At 46.3% G+C, this 21,825-nt stretch overlaps 2 protein-coding genes across 2 annotated transcripts; one reads left to right on the forward strand and one right to left on the reverse strand.

The window, feature by feature from the left end:
• The first annotated feature begins 1,215 nt into the window (after positions 1-1,215).
• On the forward strand, positions 1,216-6,085 carry c9 (complement component 9). The gene is given in 12 exon segments (XM_062484563.1): positions 1,216-1,357; positions 1,797-1,896; positions 2,171-2,321; positions 2,499-2,643; positions 3,440-3,578; positions 3,728-3,961; positions 4,152-4,392; positions 4,525-4,656; positions 4,756-4,931; positions 5,149-5,323; positions 5,326-5,370; positions 5,567-6,085. Coding segments are annotated over 12 exon segments (1,785 nt in total). The 5' UTR covers positions 1,216-1,268; the 3' UTR covers positions 5,725-6,085.
• Positions 6,086-11,203: 5,118 nt separating this feature from the next.
• gas1b (growth arrest-specific 1b) lies at positions 11,204-13,152 on the reverse strand. The gene has a single exon (XM_062484268.1). It carries the CDS (start codon positions 12,601-12,603, stop codon positions 11,818-11,820), a length of 786 nt encoding a protein of 261 aa, XP_062340252.1. The 5' UTR covers positions 12,604-13,152; the 3' UTR covers positions 11,204-11,817.
• Positions 13,153-21,825: the final 8,673 nt, after the last annotated feature.

The raw sequence follows: 21,825 nt of genomic DNA on the forward strand, positions 1-21,825 counted from the left end.
TAGTTCATCTTCAGAAATGAAGATGAACTATGAACTAAACACTCATGATATGTTGATGACATGTTTCTTAAACTGTACTAAGCACTATATAATTGAGATGTAGTAGCGTTGTTAAGTAATTAGGAGGTTGTTGCACTGTTGTGAATTTTTTGATGTGAAATTGGATGACTGTATTTTGCGATGTGGCTAGTAAATGTTGTTCGTTTCTTGACTGCCTGGTTAGAACGATACACTTCTGATATGTTATCTTCTGCTGCACTGTCTACATGCTCTATTTCTACGTCACTGGATAAAAGCGTCTGCTAAATGAATACAATTGAAATGTAATCTAACTAAGAATGGTTCCTTCTGATGGTCATCCTTGCTCTCATCTTCTCTGTGTGGTACACCAACATCCCCCATCATTTTCAATGGACTTCAGATTTGTAAACAACGTGATGTTGCAACTGAAACTACACTACCTCTATCAATATTTATTTAGCTTTACCCGTAAACTGCCTCGACAGATATGTGTTTATCAAGTTTTAAATAAAATCCCTTATTTATGTAAAATTATTTATATGGTGTAAATGATGTTAGTATTGTAACAATACTGCTTTCAGACAGAATATTTTTTGATTATTTCTATCCCGCCATTCCGCCCTCCAACAAACTCTGACACATGTAATCAGTAACAATCCTGACTGTGGTGTGGCAGAGATTTAGACACCTGTCATGTACAAATCCACTTTAGTGTTGTAGTAAAGAGATACCTTGTAATCAGGAACCTACCTTAAGGCCTACGAACTTGCATTGGTTCTCTATGCCAGTACTAAGTTCTGACTTCAGTACTCTGAGTAAACGTAATAGTCTTGTAACCTTGTTGGAAGTGTCACAAGTTCTTGTTCTGGTTTTACTGGTTGTGCAAACCAGCCAGTTCTTTCCAAAAATGATCAAATATGGGCTGGGTAGTATAAAGTGTAATTATTGAATGCTAATTAAAAGTTTGTGTCCTATAAAGACATGTATTTGGTCAACATTTCTCTTATCTTTTATTATTCTTATTTTGATTACTACAGTTTTGTACTGTGTGGAAATATTAAAGTCTGATCACCACCTGTGGATAGTAAAATGCACTTTTGAGTGGCTTTTGAGTTCTTCTTAGACTTCGATTGCGCATTCTGCTGGAAACCCTCCAAGTATGGATCTGGGTTTGAAATTATTAACAGGGTGTGTGGGACTACATAAGCAGCGGTGGACTCTGGATAGCTCATCCTTCTCTGACCAGGATGTTCACGATGAGGACCTTCTCGGCTGTGCTCGTTGGCGTCTGCTTTCCGTGTCTGATCGGGGCTGTGCTCGGAGAGGACCACGTCACGTATGTGCTGCACGTCGTCTGTCCTGTTTGCCACAGGACAGACGAGCTCACCTCAAACAAGCTCAATACAGACAATCGCACACATGCTATTCATTTGAAATATGCATTTATTTTCGATAGATATCTTTTAGGTAGGATTTCTGCCTTTATTATTTTGTGATAGAGATGGTGTAGGGGGGGGGGATGTAAGGGTGAAAGAGAGTGGGGATGACATGAGTTTGAGGACCGGTGCCGAATTCGAACCTAGGCCCCGGCGGCGAGGCCCCAGCCCATATGGTGTGAGCCACTGGGGCACCCAAAATATACATTTCTAAGTGGGTGCCTATGTGTATCTGTGTGCGTGTGTGCGTCCGCATTTGTCTGTTTGTGTATCTGCATGTCTGTGACGATGTGTCTGTATGTGTACCTGCGTGTGTGTTTGTGTGTTTGTCCCATCCAGGCCCAAGCGGATGAATAGGGATGTGGAACCATCTGAAATTAACTGTAAGTGGACTTCCTGGTCTGAATGGACAACATGTGACCCCTGCACCAAATCACAGGTAAGCACGTCTCCAGAGCTCTGCTGTTCAGGATAGAGAAAGGATATTATCACCCCAATAGCTCAGAGAGAAGGGGTTTTGTTTCAAACACAGTGTCATCTTAGAGGAAAGATCTTCCCAAATCTTCCTGAGTCCACCCCGGACTGTACTTTCCTGTTTGCTAAGTAACGTAACAACACAGAAGACACAGAAGACAACACAACGTTTGTGTGCATGTGTGTGTGTGTGTGTGTGTGCGAGCCGACCAGTGTTTATTTACCAATTGTTATTATAGCGTCGGTCCCGAGGAGTGGAAGTGTTTGGCCAGTTCAAAGGACAGTCCTGCCAGGGGTCCATAGGTGAAGACAGGGAATGCACCCCCGCTGGAGCCTGCAATCCACCACCTCTCAAACTGTGTTTGGATAGCGAATTTCAGTGCGATTCAGGTACAAATACCCACGACGTCATGCAAAAAACACAGCATCCAAAAAAACGTCCGTTTCACACAGACTGACGAATATCCGATCGATCAAACGTGTTTCCCTCTCTTTCTCTCTTTCTCTGCGTGCACTAACTGTCTCTCCCCTCTCTCTCTCTCTCTCTCTCGCGCGCACTTCGTGAAGGTTTTTGTGTCAGGAAGGCTCTGGTATGTAACGGGGACTTTGATTGTGACGACACGTCAGATGAGACTTGCGACAATCCCTTCCGTCCTCCCTGTGGCTTGGTGCCTCTAGAGAACAACGAGCAGGGCAGGACGGCGGGATATGGGTGAGGACCTCTAACTGCTATTTGATAGGCGGCACAGTGTCTCACGACAACAAGGTCCTGGGTTCGTTTCCCTCTCGGGGCGCTGTGGCGCAAAGAACCCCCACGTCAAAACAAGCAGGACAGATGACGTGGCTGGTCACATGCTCACATGCAGGAAGGACGACAGGATGGGGAAAAGAGAACACATTTATACATCAGACACCTTCTCTGTGTGTGTGTGCGTATGTGTGTGTGTGTGTGTGTGTGTGTGTGTGGTTGCGTCTCCCTGCTCTCTTGTGTTGTGCTGTTAGACAACGTGTCTTCTTCTACCCTCCCAGCTCTAACAAGAAGGCCATAGATGAGAGAAGACAGTCATAAGGAGAGAGAGAGAAAGAGACAGAGAGACAGAGAGAGAGAGAGAGAGAGAGAGAGAGAGAGAGAGAGAGACAGAGAGAGAGAGAGAGAGAGATAGAGAGAGAGACAGAGAGAGAGAGAGACAGAGAGAGAGAGAGACAGAGAGAGAGAGAGAGAGAGAGAGAGAGAGAGAGAGAGAGACAAACAGAGAGAGAGAGAGAGAGAGAGAGAGAGAGAGAGAGAGAGAGAGAGAGAGAGAGAGAGAGAGAGAGAGAGAGAGAGAGAGAGACAGAGAGAGAGAGAGAGAGAGAGAGAGAGAGAGAGAGAGAGAGAGAGAGAGAGAGAGAGAGACAAACAGACAGAGACAGAGAGAGAGAGAGACAGAGAGAGAGAGAGAGAGAGAGAGAGAGAGAGAGAGAGAGAGAGAGTACAGTGCTTATGGCTTGGTTGATCTTTGTGACAGGATCAACATCCTTGGAGCAGATCCTCGCAGCAACCCTTTCAATAACGATTTTTTTAACGGGAAATGCGGGAAAGTGAGGAATCCCACTTCTGGGAATTTGGACAGATTGCCATGGAATATTGCTTCTCTCAACTACGAGGTCAGTCACTACTTACTCATTTACTTAAATGGACTCAGGGTTAAGCTGTATTCTTGGTGGATGTGTTGTGACAACGCAAGGCCCTGTGAGTTTAGATTGAAAGCGATGATCCATGCCTGAATTAATGGTCTTTTGAATTTCTTATCAAGACTCGTGCAGAAGACCTTACATCTCGGGAGATCTACGAGGACACACACTCCCTGATCAATGAAATCACAAAGGAGACAACGTTTTCTATCGGAGTAGGTGGGTCTCTGAAATTCAGCCCTTCGGAGAAATCCCAAAAGAAGTCAAACACAACGGTGTCAGGAGGCTTGAGTGCTGATGTGGACTATTCTAGAAAGAATCTGCTCAAGGAGATTTCGGAGTTCACCACAGTCAAGGTAAACAGAGGGGGAAATAAAGATAAAGCTAAAGAAGGAGAACTGGAATGTGGATTTGTGAACATTTATCACTTCGGATTCGGCGTCGAAAATGTCTACGAGATAGAATCGTGTCTGGTGACACGTGCGCATTATCCTTCATGTGTATACGTTCTTATTGGAAAATCCTTTTTTGTTTCTGTCCAATCAGAAAAGGAGCTTCATACGAGTGAAGGGGAGAGTGGAGTTAAGTAAATACAGGTTGATCTCCCATGACCACCAAGTCACAGATCGCTTCCTTGAGGATGTGATGCGACTTCCTTTAGGGTACGAGAAGGGCATGTACTTTGCCTTCATAGAGGTCTATGGGACTCACTACACTAAGAATGGAGTTTCGGGCGGAGAGTACGAACTCGTATACGTTCTGAATCAAGATGCCATCAAGGAGCAAAGTATGTCAAAGCCTCCACGGCAGATTTTCCTTTATTCAGAATTCACAACCGAGGACAGTCTCTTGGTCACAGCTGTTTTACATCGAGTGTTTCTAAGTTGACACACCTCTTTGCTTCATCTTGTCTTTGCAGAAATTACAGAAAGAGAGGTCCAGGACTGCGTCAAGATTGGCATCGGTGCCGACTTTAACACCAACATCGGAATCGAGGGAGAAGTCCACATCAAACCGGATTACTGCAACAAAGTCAACCCCAAAGATACAGGTGTGCTGCCTGGGTTATTGTATCAATGTTTTTCCCCACTTCGACCACTGAGATGTATGTGTGTGCTCACACATGGTACCCCTCCTTTGCTGTGTTTAGAAACAAAGGAAGGGAAAGCAGCCGTGGATAAGGTGTTGACTTTAGTCAGGGGCGGCACCACCGACACCGCAGCCGCCATGAGGGCCAAGCTCGACAAAGACGGAGTGATTGACCTGGACACTATTCGAGAATGGGCCCGCTCAATTGCCAACAACCCCGCTCTCCTCAAGAGTGAGGTGAGCGAGACGGCTGGGGTCAATCTACTGAGCTATGTCATCCTGTCATGCATTGGCGACCTGGCTCATCGTTATGATTGTTATCATCACGGTTCACAGCAGGACATTATCATTTGAGTCTCGTCAGTGAGACTGGGGCTCATTCGAAGTTATGCGAGCCAGTAAAGAGCGTGAAAAGGTCAGTCATAGCGGTCTCTCTTCTGTTTCTCCTTGACAGCCGGAGCCCATCTACAACATCATTCCTCTCAGTTTTCCTAACGTCAACACGTACAGGACCAACCTGAAGCAGGCCATAGAAGATTACGTGGCTGAGTACAACGTCTGCAAGTGCCAGCCCTGTCACAACGGGGGCAGCGTGATCCTCATAGACGGCGGTTGCTCGTGCCTGTGCTCCCCGAGTTCGAAGGAATGGCATGCCAGACACTCAAGTCCGAGAAGCGTGAGTAATATCGTCGCCGTCGGACGACGGTCCGCGTTTTCGAAAGATGTGGCGCGTTTAGCGAGGAAGCACTTTATGTGAGAGCAGCTCTCTTCCTTTTAGAATACTTTTACTTTGGATTCAAAAGTTTCATTTGACCTTGTTGATCATTATGCGTGGGAATGGTATTTGTAATAAGCTCCTTTTCCATATGAAGGTCGGCCGTCATCTGTGACTGAGCAGGGGAACTGGGCCTGTTGGTCAGCCTGGTCCAATTGCAGTGGAGGTAGACGGCAAAGATCCCGCCTCTGCAAGAAAGGCAACCTCTCTGGCGCGACCTGCAGGGGAAACCCAAGTTCTGACGATTACTGCTAAACCTGAGTACACAGAAACACGACACTGTTTGGGATTTTACTTTTTAGACTTTGGACACATGTAAAGCGTTATGTTCCTAAAACAACTTCACATTCCATACATCAAAATGGTGTGCTTTTTGGAGGGATTCATCCCTTACTGTGGCTACGATAGCATTGCTGTGGTAAAATGAAATGATTTGGAAGTTGGAACTTTTCATTCGACTGAAAAAGTATGAAAGATAGCCACACTGATGAACCAGTACTTTTCAATGGGGTCAAGTCCGTTTACCTGATGTGGAGAATCCGTATCTGTCAAGACGTGTCACTGTATTAGATAATGAACTATACAGTCTTAATAAAATAGTATTTGCCTCCTTTCATTGTGAGTCTATCCACTCCCCAGTCCACTTAAAGCAGTGTTGGGTAAAGTTTGCACTGACGGGCTAATAACTCATCTTTAAAAACACGGACACATTCCTGCAGGCTACGCTGGGAAAATAAGAACCAGATGAGCTGAAGCTTGTCATGAGGACTGGATAGAGGAAGAACTGACACAACAGGCAGAGACAGAACGATGGTGGTTGAGGAAAAGAGTGTGTGTGTGCGCGTGTGTGTGTGCGCGTGTGTGCGTGTGTGTGTGTGTGTATGTGTGTGTGTGTGTGTGTGTGTGTGTGTGTGTGTGTGTGTGTGTGTGTGTGAAAGAGAGAATGTAGAGAGTTTGAGGAGAAAGTGTAGGTGTTATGAGGTTTGGAAGTGACATGCAGCTTGGCTTTATCTGCGGTGATCCAGTAAAAAAAAAAAATGAAATAAGATATCTTAGAACTCTTCACTGGATAGAGTTCAACCAGACTTTTTCTCTTCACGGAAAATCAGGCTTGGATAACATTTTGCTCATGTCTTGTGTAATGTTAGTTAGATAATTTGACACAGTCTGGAGTTTGGATATGTGTAGACCCAAGAGTTAAAAAAAACTGTACGTTTATCTGAATCTGTTCAGACAAACTTTTGTCTGAAGTACTACAGTTCCCTGTTTTAATCTGTTACCACAGGGGATAATACCCTGAGACCTGCACTGACAAAGGAGGGAAAAGTGGTGGCTGAACTGATGTTTGCTCAGCTCAGCTGGCTTTGATTTGCGTGTTTGCTCTTAGATTTAAAGTAGCTTCATTTAGTCATTTACCATCAACACTGCATGTTTGATCTGTGCCTGAGCCAAGCTCGTAAAAACAGGCAGAGTGTACGTGCACGATTGGACGTGTGCGGAGACGTGTCTGCACACCCGTCTCAGGACCCCGTGCGTGGCGACGCAGTTCGAAAAAAACGACCACGACGCGCACGTTCAGGAAAAGCCCGCACGGACGCGTGGCTGTGATGCGCTTCCCCTCTGACACGCCGACATTTTCTGCTTTTCTTTCCCCCCTGGATGGCAGACCAACATCCCCCCCCCCCCTTACCCTCACCCTCCCCTAAGAGAGGGCTCAGAGGGCCGAGAGCAAGGTTGGAGGGGGGGGGGAGGAATGTGTGATGGATGAATACCTAAGAGCGAGCCGCTGGGGGTGGTGGCCTCTAGTCTTCAGGATGTCAGGATAATGAAGTAAAGCTTTGGGTCTCTATTGAGCTCCAGGGAGAGGCCATTCACTCTGACCCATGCTTCAGCCTTCACCCCATTATCTTAGGCTAAAATGTTTTGTTCCCACTCCACCCTACAACAAAACGGTTAGCTCGAAATAATGAACCTCTCGCCGTCAATAGACTGCCTGGTTCTCTGTTTACTTGTGTTGTTTATCTATCGGTGAGGATGGCAGAGGAGAGAACGTTTGTCTTTGAGATGTTCAACTGAAAGTTAGGAAAGGGTTTGAGGAGTTGCAAGCTTTTTTTGGCAGAGGCGTTGTTTTTCAGATTTTCTCCTGGATGTGAAGGATCTTTTAGATAAATACATGTGAACCGTTTAAAAAAGGTGCTCGGAAGTTTCCAGAATTAAGTTTCATTGCCTGCGTAACAGAAGGCTCACATTTAAAACATTTTCAAACAGAAACAACACTGAACAAGATTGTATATGAATAATACATTCAATACATATTTTTGCAGATTGTCCTGAACCAAATTCAAAGTTCATAATCTTATTTGAATCTGGTACTTGAGTATTATATATTTTATTGAACCCACTCTACCACTGCAGCTCACTGATCAAGTAGTGAGGGCCACTCATTCTTTCGTTTGCTCTCAGAAAGTGAGCCATTGTTGTCTCATTGGACCTAAACACACAGCCTGTAGTATCGGTGGAGGAGAGGTAAGGGGGATATTTCTTTAAGACAAGTCCCTCAATGGTGTGAAAGGAGCCCCCCTCACTCTTCTAAACGGCTGGACACAGTTGGAGTGCCCCCCCCCTGGGGTCAACGAAGCCATTGATGTTTTCCAGGGCTGCTACGGCAGATTACTCCCCACAGCTGTCCCAGCACCGTGGAAATGAAGTTATGCTCCGTGTCAGCAATGTTTTGTGTTTTCTTCCTCCTTCTCCTCTTCTCCAAACCTACGCTTCCCTCGCTCCTTTCAAAAGTTACCCCCCACCCCCCCTTCCAGTCCCCCTCCGGCTGGGCGGCTGTACGGAATGGCAGGAGCCAATCAGAGCAGCCCACTGCCGGGCTCCCATCCAGCCTTCCCAGATAGGGAGAAGTTATCTGATTGGCTGGGGTGCTCTGTGTCTGCCTCATCACTCAGGGAGGACTGAACTGAACAACATTCTACCCCCCTCCCCCTCCCGACCCCTATCCCCGAACCCTTCCCCCAAGGCCCTTAACCATGATAAATCAACCCCTCCCCCGCTACGACCCCCTCTCACCTTTCCAGAAGCCCGGGGTGAACTGGTCCCCCCCTTCCCCTCTCTCACACTTTCACACACACACAAACATACACACCTATCTGATTTAGTCGCTGAGGTTTACTGAGCACTCAACCATTTTGTGGGTGAGTTTGTTTATTCTTCGGTCGAACTCTGAGAGACTCTCAAGTCTATTGGTATAGCTGATGGACAGCAGGTTGCCGGTGAAAACGTACCAGAGTAAAGTAGTACTTTCACTCATGAGCAAACACACCTGAAGAGAGAGTGAACTTAGCTTTAATTACGATTTGAAAACAGGCTGAAGGTTTGCGACGGGAAATCCGAGCACATTTTCTTCCGCCGTGTCTTTCTGTCCATCTCACATGGTTCCTCAGAAGCACGGGGAGGAAAGCGATCTGGATTGGAAGGCTGTAAGGCTGGCTGATCTCAAGCGAAGGCTTGACGTGACAGAATCAATGTGGCAGCTTGGAATTTGAACAACTTTTCTGGGAAGTTGGACTGGGGCTTAGAAGAGAAAGGGGGTAACCTACATGCATTAGTGACCACCGTTAGTCAAGAAGGGAGAAGGCAACCCAAACTTTTATCTTAAAATGTAGACAAATATTTTTTCAGAGGAACACTGAGGAATGTACTTTTATAACAGGAGACATGTGAAGCCAATGAAGTTTTATAACCTCTATTTGCATGACAAACTTGCACTAAACCAAACTGTCGCCAACTTATCTTCATTACACAATGGGAAAAAAATATGGTCTGTCGACATAGTGGTCAAAGCTTTCAGCTTGAAAAAATATCAATCTTGTCAGCAGTGACACTCTCTTCGCTGAATGCTAACTTCACGTAAAGAAAGTCTAGTAGTCAGCCTTCGCTTCAACTTACTCAGATGATATAGGGGTGGTTTGTTTGTGTGTGCGTGCATGCGTGTGTGAAGGGGATGGGGGGGGGTTTAGGCCTGTGAGTTATGATGAGGCTATTTTAATGAAGTTCTGGTCCCTGCAGCGAAAGCCCCTATTGACTCTATCCTGTTTCAGCATGGGAAAAAACAACTTGCCTATTTGCCACTGGTGCCAAAAGTTAATTGAAAACATTTCTGGGGAAAGTATGGTTTTGGGGGCCCCATATGACTTTCATTCCTTCATTATCCCAAGCAATAATAAAGAGGCATTACAACTATTAATGGTCTGAGCAGAGGCCTCCTTTCTTAAAGCGGCAGTACCCTCTTTTGTGGCTCCTAACAAAGGCCCGTAAATGCATTTGCCACATCAGTTTGACAAGCTAAAAGAGCTTCCAAGGTTTGCATATTTTTAAGTTTCAAAAACACAGGAAGCTGTTGGAACACTATATATCACTGTGTTCTTTTAGGACAGTCCATTTAAATGTCTTAACAACCAAAAGTGCTGAAAATATTTAGTTGTTTAGCTACAGAACCATGTATTGTTACTATAGAATTAAGTAGTTATGACGGTAGTCTTTCTCACAAGAATAAAAAATAATTGCTGCCCAGTTTGTGTTTACGACGTACTTATTTAGCAACTGTCAGAGTTTCTCAACTTAGAATCAATCAAAAGAAAGCCCAAATTAAGTTTGGTAAATAAACAAAATGTTTACAAGGTATTCAATAAAAATATGCCAAATGTACAAATTGTATATACATCGCTTCATAAAGAGTTCACATGCAGAGCCGTAGCAAATTCTTTGCCAGCATGGAGCACAGAGATATTTCGTACTTGGACGGCAAAGTAGAGAAAATGGGGGCTTTCTGCTGCACTCCCGCTGTTCTGTGGTAAATGACTGGCCCTTCACCCCCACTGCGTCCCCAAAGGTGCCAGAGAAGCAGAGTGAATGAAGTGCCAGCACATTGTGCTACTCCACCATTGTGTGTTTTACATTTCCATGACAGAAGTGCCACTCGACTTCTTCACCATTCAGCAGGCTGTAGGGCCCTTGTCCCCCTCTAGAAAAAAAACAACATGGCCGCCATCATTGGATTCAAGTCCTCTTATGAAAAGTAAAGTAGAGAACTTCCTCTCTTTATTAAAAGTGTAAAGAGAGAATACTTATATTGACTCCCACACCCATGTTTATGGCGGATGTAACAATCCCCGCATTTAGCTCTGTAACATTTATTTTGTATGAAGTTTGAAAAGTAAAAGTAAACATATTTAGGCTTAGCAATGTTGGCTAATATACACAGCATTTGGAGTACTTGTAATGGCTACTTAAGTCTCCATTCACCCGAATACAGCTTTTTCCCCCCCTCTGTGTGTCTATGTGAAGACTTCTAACAAACACATGGGGCGAGGATAAATAAACTAGTCAGGCCCTTCTTAGCTCCATTTGTGCAGCAATCCCCCAGGGGAGGATCTCGCTCTCTCTGGTGTTTTAACAGACTTTTAAGCATTAACAGTTTATGCCTTCTGCAAACATTGATGTTTACAGGGTCAAGTGTATCGATCCAAGTCGGACCTTTTTCTTTTCACTCTCATTATTTGTACTGGGATTTAGACAACATTCAGTAGCTCAAATCAACTTTGGTTTTTAATGAGAGGGTTGGTGGGAATGTCGTGGTGCAGCTGTCGAAAGACAACCGCAGTACTGAAACTGCCAATTGCGGATCTGGCCACAGAAGGTAAACTTAGACAAATATCAGGAGTCAACGGCACTTTAAGAAAGATATATTTCTTCCCACTGTGGGCACATAATGCAATAAAATCAAAGTGAAGCTTTGACATTTCGATACAGTGCAAATATCTTAGCATTAATAAACAAATAGCTCTGCAAACAAATTTATATCATACAATATACTGTACAATTTACCTTTACACATTTTACATATAAAAATAATCTTTACTTTTTCATCTTGACACTATTGTGAAATATGAAGTTGAGATTTGACTGAAACTACAACAAACTCTTTTTCTGTGTTCCACAAATGACTATTACCTAACTATTGTCGGTGTGCGTGTTCAGAGAAAATAGAAATGGAGCTCTTATAGTTGTGTGACACCATATACACTACTGGGTTACAATGTGTCTAATAAAAATGGTTGACTCTTACAGCTTAGCTCATTGGACCTAGTTAACCAAATAGGCCCACGTATCTACATAGCAGGTTCCTGATATGACACTAGGTGCCAGGTCTGGATGCAGCTTAAAGCAGGTGTGTTTCTAATAAAAGTATCCGTAAAACGTTTACGATGCTATTTATTTGACTGTGACAAACTCAAGAGGACGAACTGTTTTAAGAATCTCTGCAACAATGTAAGAAGTCCATTAGATAAAATGGGGTAAAACCAAAATGGTAGCCACAGCGGTAATTGCACTCTGACAAGCGAAAGAGTTACTCGAGTTCTCCTCATACGGATAGTCCTCCGTATCCTCAATATAGTCTTCGAAATCCTCCTCGGAGTCTGAATATCCACTACCTGCATACCTTTCATCTGCATCAAAGCAAAAGTTTTTCATACTTACTTTTACATACTCGCATATTGTTCTCTCTGTACCGTCACATATGCAAGTGTCTAACTGTTGTGCTTTTGGTATGGAGCGCATATTGGCTATAACTCTTCTACACTCATCAGAACATCTTTCACCTCCAAAAAGTTTGCGGCAATGGAATAAGTAGTCCTGCATTGCCGAGCTGCACTGAGAGTCTCTCTCGCACTGTCGCCGTGCTTCGGTACAGCCCATGCTACTGGTCCGGGGCAGGCATGGTTCTATGGCACGTTTGGTGTTCCTACAGACCAGATCCGAGGCGCAATCACAATCCTCCAATGTGGGTCCACTTTCGGTTAAATTAAGCTGGATGAGGGATGATATACAGTGACTGGGACATTTCTTCCGATCCCCGTTGATAATAGGAGCGCATGCATAAACGTATTGGTCGTACGCGTAATGGCATTCAGGTTCTCCATGACATTTCATTATGGCTTGCCAACAGACCAGCCGACGACTATGGGTAGGGGACCCTACACTGCGGCCGCCGAAAATGATCAACACGGAGTACAGAAACAAAACACATTTCCTTGTCCACTTTTTAAACCCGGCCAAACTTGCCATTTCGAAAGAGACGGATAAAAGTCACCACACTTCAGCATAGGGATTTCAGTTACTTCATTAAATCAGAGTCCAAAAAATCCGTAACCACTGCCTCAGATTCAAGATCTTGTCCCAGTGTTAAGGTTTAGAAAAGCACACCCGAAATTCCTTTAGGATGACCGTAGTGAAAACACCACATATCAAGGAAATGTAGTTGATGGTCTTTGCATTCTTTCCACAAAGATTTTATACACTGTTGCGGATCTCCATATGAAACAATGCATGTTCTCACGGTTTTAATAGTAAATTCCAACAAACCATCGCATGCCCTTTCCGAAGTCGTACGGATTTTCAACTACACCGTGTCCTTTAAAGTTAAAGAAAGTTAGCGTTAACTCCACGCGCTGCAATTCCTTCCTGGAGAATTCAGATTCAGAGCTTCAGACTTGAAAGAACTAAAAGTTGGAATGCGATAGGCGTGCTTTTTCAAAAGGGAAGATTCTCACGTCCTCTGAGTGCATTCCCTCGCAATCGCATCACTAGACTTGTGCTATCGTGCCCTAATGGTCATGTTATGATTCTCTACGTCGTTCAGGGGCAGTGACGCAAAGATGGAAACGTGACCAATGAATGAAGAGTATTCATCTGCATACGTTTTAATACAAACCTATCAATTTTTATCACTTGAAGATTTAACTTACCGGTGGTTCATGCAATGACCCAACAAATAATTAAATTGATTAAAATACATAACTGTAACCTGTAAAATGTGTTTGGTTACTTTGTTAATTTGACTAAGACATGTAGAATACTGCACAAAACTCTCTCTATCATTTATATAGAGAAACTTTAAAAATTATAAGAAACATTAGATATTGACTCGTAATCACGTTCAATTGGCTTGTCATTTTCTGAAGGTGGTGAAGCCCACTCAGATAACACAGGAGTGGTTGGACATCTCATTGGGAGAGAAAATGACAGCTGTTCCAACACATGCTCACCCCCTGTCTCACCCCTTCCACCATGAAACATAAGTTAGTATTTACACAAGCCTTGAGGGCCTTGCGATGTAACTGCACACACGTGAATACCACCAGGCACACATGCACATGCCAATAAAGACATGACAGCTAGTAGGGTCGAGGAGCTATTATCCTCCAAACACCAAGCCCTGTAAAACACCTCGGTCGCCTTGTATGGCTTACTTGGCTGTGCGGGGGTAATCAACATAGTGCTAGCTCCCTGGGACGCAATCGCACTGCCTTTTGGTTACAGTGTCTCCTATTGACGCACAAACCCCCAAAAAAACTCGAAATCTTCACACGTCCGGAGTGTGAAAACAAACAACAGGTTTTAATGGCAAGACACAACACACACACAGATGCAGAGGAATGTCGGGCCGAAGAGGCGGGGTTTGTCAGTCGGAGGCCAGGAGAAGATCTGGGTACCCTGGTCCTCCCTTAGTAGTCATCAGCAAGCCCATGCAGGCTTTGAGAGGAGGCCTGGAGGCTAACAGGCAGAGAGCAGAGGGAGACACTCAGTCAGTCACTCTGATAGCCATGCTCCTCTGACCCTGTCACTTCGCTCCCCTCGGGGTCACGAAGATCTGGCAGCTGTCGGGGGGCGGGGGGGGGTCCCTGAGACCCCCTATCCCAATTAGAGAGATTAGAGAGGATTCAAGCCCAGTGCAAAAGACATCCCACCCTCTCGACTCCAGCCAACCCCCACCCCCCACACCCGCCCGCACCCGCACCCCACCCCTCCACACTCTCCACAAATTACCCCCATCCCATATCAGCCCAGCTGGCATACCACAGCAATAGGTCCTCTGGAGGCTCAGTTTACAACCACATCAAAGTGGAGGTCATCTGAAACACGTGACATCCTCCAACTGGCGAATCACTCAAGGGTGTCCTGTGTCAACCAGACACCAGGAAAGAGACATCACACTGGCCCAGCATGTCTATCCTGACCATCCTGGTAATAGCTTAAACGGCAACGGTATTCCTAACCCCAACACTGGTTAAGGTGAAGCCAAGATTGTCTAGAAATGCCACTCGTGAGCCCAGTGTTTCCTGTGTCTTAGACAAAGACTTGTTTCTTGGTGTTATGTTGTGGACTTTCTGGGACTGGGCTAGTTCATGTCTGGGGTATGAAGCCCTCCGGTTACACAGCCTGCTCTGTGTTACCGGGCGCCTTCTTGTGTTATCCGGCAAATCTGAGCAAGACTACTTCCTACCAAATGATACTATTACTGAATTCCTTTAGCACATGTACAACATTTAATGTTTTCCTTGTGAAAGTACACAAGACCGTTGAACCCCCCCCCCCCCCCCAAATTGTTTGCAAGTGTCGAGGTAAAGTTTTCAGGGTGTGCAAATACGATATAATACAGAAAGCCACAACACAGCACACACAGTGAAGTCCCAACCGAATTGCTTCCATGTTGTTGTAAATGATTTCGACAAATAAAAGGTAGCCTGTTTCTTCCATGCATTTTTCATTTTGGAAAGAAAAACTTAATACATTGCAGAGCAGAGAAGAAAAAAAAGAAGACAAAAAAAAAAAGGAAAAAGATATCCCATCAGTGTTGGCCTGCAGCCAGACAGGAACAAGGGCCAGATTCTCTCCAGCCAGTATGTCTGTGTGATCGAGCAGGCAGCTGCTCTTCCCCTCACTAAAGCCCCCAAATTACTCTAATACTTCACTGACATTCTTTACTGCTTTCCTAACTCTATTTTCAGGTTCCTTTAAGGGGGTATACCTAGGAGACTGAAGATAATATGAGCCAGGTTTTCTCCACTGGTAAAGTTTGGTTTCCTGCATTTGTTTCTAGTTTAAGTTTCTTCAGTTCAGCGTCCTGTACATGCGGTTGCTCGTGGCGACTCACATATAATAATGGTTCCAGAATTGGAATGTGGTTCTCAAGAATAGACGCACAAACACTCATGCAAAGACAGACATGCTCCTCAGTGTCTCCACTGCTGTCAGAAGTCATTACACACAAGCCGCTGTGCCAGAATAATTCACTGAACTTTGCATTCAAGTGCCTCCACCCCCAGATAGAGAGGGAGAGAGAGAGAGAGAGAGAGAGAGAGAGGGAGAGGGAGAGGGAGAGGGAGAGGGAGAGGGAGAGGGAGAGGGAGAGGGAGAGGGAGAGAGAGAGAGAGAGAGAGAGAGAGAGAGAGAGAGAGAGAGAGAGAGAGAGAGAGAGAGAGAGAGAGAGAGAGAGAGAGAGAGAGAGAGAGAGAGAGAGAGAGAGAGAGAGGGGAGGGGAGTGGGGGAGAGGAGGACCAATATTAAAGTTGCCAAATGTTTTCTTCCCAAGCTTCTATTTATCTTCTTGTTGCTATTGGGAACCACTTAAGAAAAACATCTTGCCGATATGCTTCCCCTTCAACAGAAGTAGGATCTAAACAGATAACATCAAACACAGAAGCGCATACGTTGTACCATGTCTCCGAATTAGTAAAAGACATGCCTACCTCCCTAAAGAGAGAGAGAGAGAAACGGAGTGAGCCTCGAAGGTGGGAGTGAGTCTGAGAGAATTACAGCTCTTCTCCTGGCACAAGGTGGGGTTGAAGGCATGGCGGCTCCACTAGATCCGTTCTGGACAGTATCCACGGCGTCTCTACCATTACCTTCTGGATTCCAGCAGGCCCTTCAGGTCTTATCGCTTGGGAGATTTTTTCGGGGCGGCACCACATGCTCCCAGATAGAATGCACTCCTCTGGGGAAAGGAAGCACCGGGAGGAATCTCGCTTTGAACTCGCATTGCACAGAGGAGCCACAAGTTCAAGCATCGGTCACCTCCAATCCCGTCTTTAGCCAGAAGCGTCAACACGACAAGCCGCAGCTTATACTGGGAGAGCTGTTACCTTAGTTACCACAGGCCTGTCTGCATTTTCTAATCAAAAGGGGGAATCAGGGAGTTGCTTTTTACAGGACATATCTGAGGTTCAACCGGTTACTAACATGTTTAGCCCAAACGTGAAAATGTGTGTCCCAGAAATTTGCTGAGATTCAGAACTTTCACAGCATATAACTTGCTGTTTTTCCGTAAACAGACCAGAAATTGAGTGTCCCTTTAGTTCCCCAAACACTTAATTCAGTAGGATACCTTTTCGAAAAGTAATAATGATAGTCCCTGGCCCTGACTGGTAGGTTCACACTGGAATTTGGGCCTGACTTTTCAGAGAAGCCTGAGGGCTGTGGAACAGGTTGGAGAGAGGAGTTTCTTTCCAGACCGAGCGAGTCGCCAAGTCCTGCTAATGCTATTACCCTTGGAGGTGACAGGAGAGAGGGAGGTGGAGGAGGCAGGAGAGGAGGGTGGTGGAGTAGACAGGAGACGAGGGAGGTGGAGGAGGCAGGGGAGAGGGGTGAAAGAGGAGGCAGGGTAGAGAGGGAGGTGGAGGAGGCAGGGGAGAGGGGTGGAAGAGGAGGCAGGGGAGAGAGGGAGGTGGAGGAGGCAGGGGAGAGGGGTGAAAGAGGAGGCAGGGGAGAGAGGGAGGTGGAGGAGGCAGGAGAGGAGGGTGGTGGAGTAGACAGGAGACGAGGGTGGTGGAGGAGGCAGGGGAGGAGGCAGGGGAGAGAGGGAGGTGGAGGAGACAGGGGAGAGGGGTGGAAGAGGAGGCAGGGGAGAGAGGGAGATGGAGGAGACAGGAGAGAGTTGACTGGAGGAGCAGGGGAAACGGGGCTGGAAAAACCTGACGGCAAGTCGGACCAGCTATGTTTTAAAGGAACAGTAGGAACATAAGCATGTTTGAAAAGAAAGCCGAAAACCAACTCATCTTTGATATGATCCTCCCGTTAACCCACGTTCAGCATAAAAAAAGAAAGATTATAGCCCCAACCAAAGAAGAACTACACAAAATTCATCATGCCCTTCGGACATGCCACTGAGTGGGCTTATGTGTCTCACAGAGAAGTATCTTTTTCAAGGGAAGAACAAGGAGACAGCAGAGGAGGGTTTAGATATTAGTGAGAAACGTGACCTTCCCTCTCTCCCTTCCATTGTGACTGTGTATCTCAGCGTAAGGAAATACCTGCCCAGGGACTGACAGGCAAACACAAGGAAGATATTGTTCCTCCGACCAAGGTCACAGAGGGCAACGAGAAGGGGAGCAAATCACAGCCTAGTACCTCCAAGATCCGATCTGAGCCAAGAGAGAATGAGAGGGAGAAATCTTGTGCATTGAATGACGGTGACTGTCACAGAGGACAATACCTGGCTTTAATGTCCAAAAAGACTTGAGGGTGGGCCATTGTGAAGCCGGCAAGCTAAAAGGGGGTTTCAAGAAAAGCAAACTGAAAACTCTGACATCACAGGAGTCATTTGTAATAGCACCAGGGCTTTGATCAGGACTACTGTATGCTCAATGAGCATAAATACAGCCGGCCCGATCACACACATTCATTTTCACTGTGGCCCACTGGCTCTTTAGATGAGAGTGTAATGACTGTTTATGCTAACCACAGAGTTTAGAGTTGGGGATCGCCAAGGATGCTGCCAAAGGAAATGGTTTTGGATGTCAAAGCCACATACTCCGCTATGGATTTGAACCGTGGTACGGGATGTGTTCTGAAATGTCTGGGTGAAACTGGGAGAAGCATGGCTCGAACTGACACGGACAGGTAGTCCATTCATAGTCATGACAATACTTTTAATTGGACTTGTTGTACAGCTGTTCATCTACATCCTGCAACCCTTAAGGCTATGTGGACAGTGAGAAAGACGATGCTGCATGTAATCTTTGACACAGCTGCATGTATTTATCTTACAGTATGGTACCACAGAAACCTTCCGCATCTTTTTGGATTTGTTCATTTATGTTTTGCGAGAATTCTTTTCTCATGAGCGTGGCCGAGGAACTCTCCACACGTGCATTTGACCAATCCCCTCCGATCATCCTGCCCTCACAATAACACACACACAGACACACACGCACACACACAAAAACTCTTGATTATCCAGTACCCAGAGGACCGGGTAAAGAGAGAGAGAGAGACAGAGAGAGGGAGAGACAGAGAGAGAGACAGAGAGAGAGAGAGACAGAGAGAGAGAGAGACAGAGAGAGAGAGAAAGAGAGAGAGACAGAGAGAGAGAGAGTGGGATGCAGGACGCTGAAGGGATGGGAGCTCATTTCCAGGGTGCGTTCTGTAACTCAATCCCTCGGCTGGAGCAGTCTCCTCGGGGCCTGGCTGGCTGCCAAGCCGGGCCTCATGCTAAGCCTGGTCTTTAAGGCGTAGCCGTTGTTTCAAGAGACAGCGAAAATGAGATGTGACCCAGGCCTTTCCTGACATCCGCCTGAGTAATCGCAAGCGCCGGGAGAGGCACTGACGACAACGCGCTCGGAATAACACAGAGCGTTGTTCCCCAAATAATAAAGCCTGCGAGCTCTGGAGAGCGACAGCCCTACTTCAGTCCAGACGGGACAGGAAATGGGTTTGTGCTGATATATGCCGTTTTTTTGCGTGTGTCTCTCTCCTCCACTTCAGTACGGCACACTTGGAGTCCAGTCAACTGGCCCTATGTACAGTGTCGATTCTGTTGTTGACACTTAGTCTGTCTCTCCCTCTGGAAATACCCTGTTATTCTTGCAGGTCATAAAGGGTGGCCTGGTTCGTTTGACTTTGAGGGTCAGAATTGTCTGGGGTGTCATCTCATGCTGAACTGTCAACAGTACAGGTGTGAGGATGCTAGACATTGTGCGTTTCCCACAGACGCCCACACAGTCCCATGCAGTGGAAGAAATTGCGTTGCCCAGTGAAGTCACCGAAGTAAGTTGAAGTAATTACACAGTGCTGTCTGCCTGGATATAACACGTCTTTGTTTAGAACGCTGTTTTACTCAGGGGTGTACGCGACCCACTAGTAATGGGCCCTCGACGGGCAAGGAAAAACACTCACACACTACTCAGAAAACGCTGTATTTCCCGACGAGTCTGTCTGCGGAGACAGATACCACACACACACTTCTAGTGTAAACACTCCCCCCTCCTCGAGGAACGGCAGCAATGGTGGTCCACCACCACAGTCCTCTCTCTCTCTCTCTCTCTCTCTCTCTCTCTCTCTCTCTCTCTCTCTCTCGACTCCATCTCATAACTCAGGACCATCCTGAAGTTCACGTCTCGGGTTCCGTCCTTCGCGAGGGCACCACAATGGCGTGTTTACAGCCAAAAGAATCGACGTTGAAAAAAACCAAACACACGAAACGCACCAAAATCCTCCTCTGCTGCGGCGTTCAGGAATCTTGTGTGGAGAAAACCTGCTGAAGCTCCCCAGGGTAGCTCTGCTCTCTCCTGCTCACCGCGTGTTTGATGATCCCAGCTAGCAGCGACAGGGGTGGTCTGAAGGAGGAGGGCTCTATCCCCCACTCTGCTGTTTCTTGGAAGTGTGTGTGGGGGTGTATGTGGGTGTGTGTGTGTGTGGCTGGGGTGCAGGGGATGTGGAGGTGTGTGTGTGTGAGGGAGGGGGGTCAGGGATTCACCGATGGATACGACTAAAGTGCGCCGAGCGTTGAACATTGATTCATGCCGAGGCTGTTATGCTTCGGGATTACCTCAGTGAAAATCAGAAAGGTGCCTCTCAAGAAATCCCATTGTGCAAAGTAATCACTTTGACGTGTTTGCAACATCACTGCGACATCACTCCAAGTAGAAGATTCGAGATCGGATCAGAAACTCTTTAATCCTCACCGAGTACAAAGAAAATCTTGCGCACGCGATACATAACAGTAGATTCAGTGTGCCATCAGCATGCGTTGGGTTGGACTCCTGCTTCTAACCACCTGGTCACCATCCATGGCAGCACATCCATCATTATCTTGAGGAAACGACAAACATCAGAGGTTAAGGACAGAAGGAGATCTCCTGAGAGATCACTGCTATCAAAGGTAGAAGAGAGGAACATTTAGATTGTTCTTGAGGCAGCGGCCGTTGGTGTTGCTTAGTTACCGCCACAACTTTGGACAAAACATTATGCTTGCAAAAGCTCTTTAGGCATTTTTTACTGGTTACCCCATGCCCCTTAGACGGCTGTTCTGACTTCTAGATTCAAATTGGCTTCCAAATGGGCACATTTGTTTCATTCCACAGCTTTGATTTACAGGGCTAGGGGTTTTCCCCTGAACGGACGAAAAGTTTCCTGATTGAGGTAATCGTAGTGTTGAGAGAAGGTTATTAAAGAGCAAAGCATGCTGGGACTAATGTAAGTGACCCATTGAGATGTCAGTATGAATTTAAAAAGCTGGGTGTGGAGAAACGAAATGCTGACTGAGGCAATGAGGCGAATGCTCTTAAATACACCGTTGTGTCACTTCCTGAATGAGGAAATAGAGGGCCTTAGGAAACGGGGGCATATTCATGTTCGAGGCGCACAGTGCATCTCTTTGTGCCCGCAAGCACAAACCAATGGTTTGCTCCGACGACATCTCAGGTCGCTGTCTTAGCTCAGACGCACTCCATCAGACCATCAGGGGACAGAGGAGGTTTTGAAGGGGATTTGTGTTTAACTCCAGTCAGGGTGGTCTGTGATGCTGGGTTTACGTTTGGCTTAAACACAGCTAGCTGCCCCTCTCCAGATCCTCCTGCTCTGCTTACTGTCACTGGTAAAAGGATGAAGTAGAAGAGAGGAGAGGAGAGGAGAGGAGAGGAGAGGAGGGAGAGAGGAGGGGAGGGCAAAAGGCCACTTACACAAATAAAAGATCATCCAGACCAGCCCCCTTCGCTTTCTGTCGCAGAGACGGATGGCAACGTTTCTACTCTCCACATGGTAAAGGATCTGTCACCCGCAAAAGCACAACGCCTCTGACAAAAGTATTTGAGGAAAGCAGCGACGCGGCACGCGGCACGCTGCTTAATCAGGGCGTCCGGTAGCTGCGTTTGGTTCCTCTGACAAGCCTGTACAGTAGCACGCTCTCAGCAAGCAGCAGAGCAGAAAGACATGTGAACGCATGACGGCTCGTCCCTCGTACAGAGAGAACCTCCACGAGAACGCGCCCGACGCCCCGCAGCAGATCGTGTTGTTGCTGTCATTTTCTCTCTTCCTCTCTCTCTCTCTCCCTCTCTCTCTCTCTCTCTCTCTCTCTCTCTCTCTCTCTCTCTCGAAACAGATGTAAATGAGGGCCTTGGCTTGTCTCTTGTGGACCCGGTAATCATGGGACGGGATGTTCCCACGCAGGCAACCACCTCCTCTGCGCCAATCGGCAGTGACAGAGCTGAACCGTGTGTGAATGACCTATTG

This window comes from Osmerus eperlanus, chromosome 18, assembly GCF_963692335.1.
Source record: "Osmerus eperlanus chromosome 18, fOsmEpe2.1, whole genome shotgun sequence".
NCBI classification, from domain to species: domain Eukaryota; kingdom Metazoa; phylum Chordata; class Actinopteri; order Osmeriformes; family Osmeridae; genus Osmerus; species Osmerus eperlanus.

What these genes read in the sequence shown, in the direction of transcription:
- gas1b (XM_062484268.1), bottom strand. Translation starts at nt 12,603, where the DNA reads ATGGCAAGTTTGGCCGGGTTTAAAAAGTGGACAAGGAAATGTGTTTTG.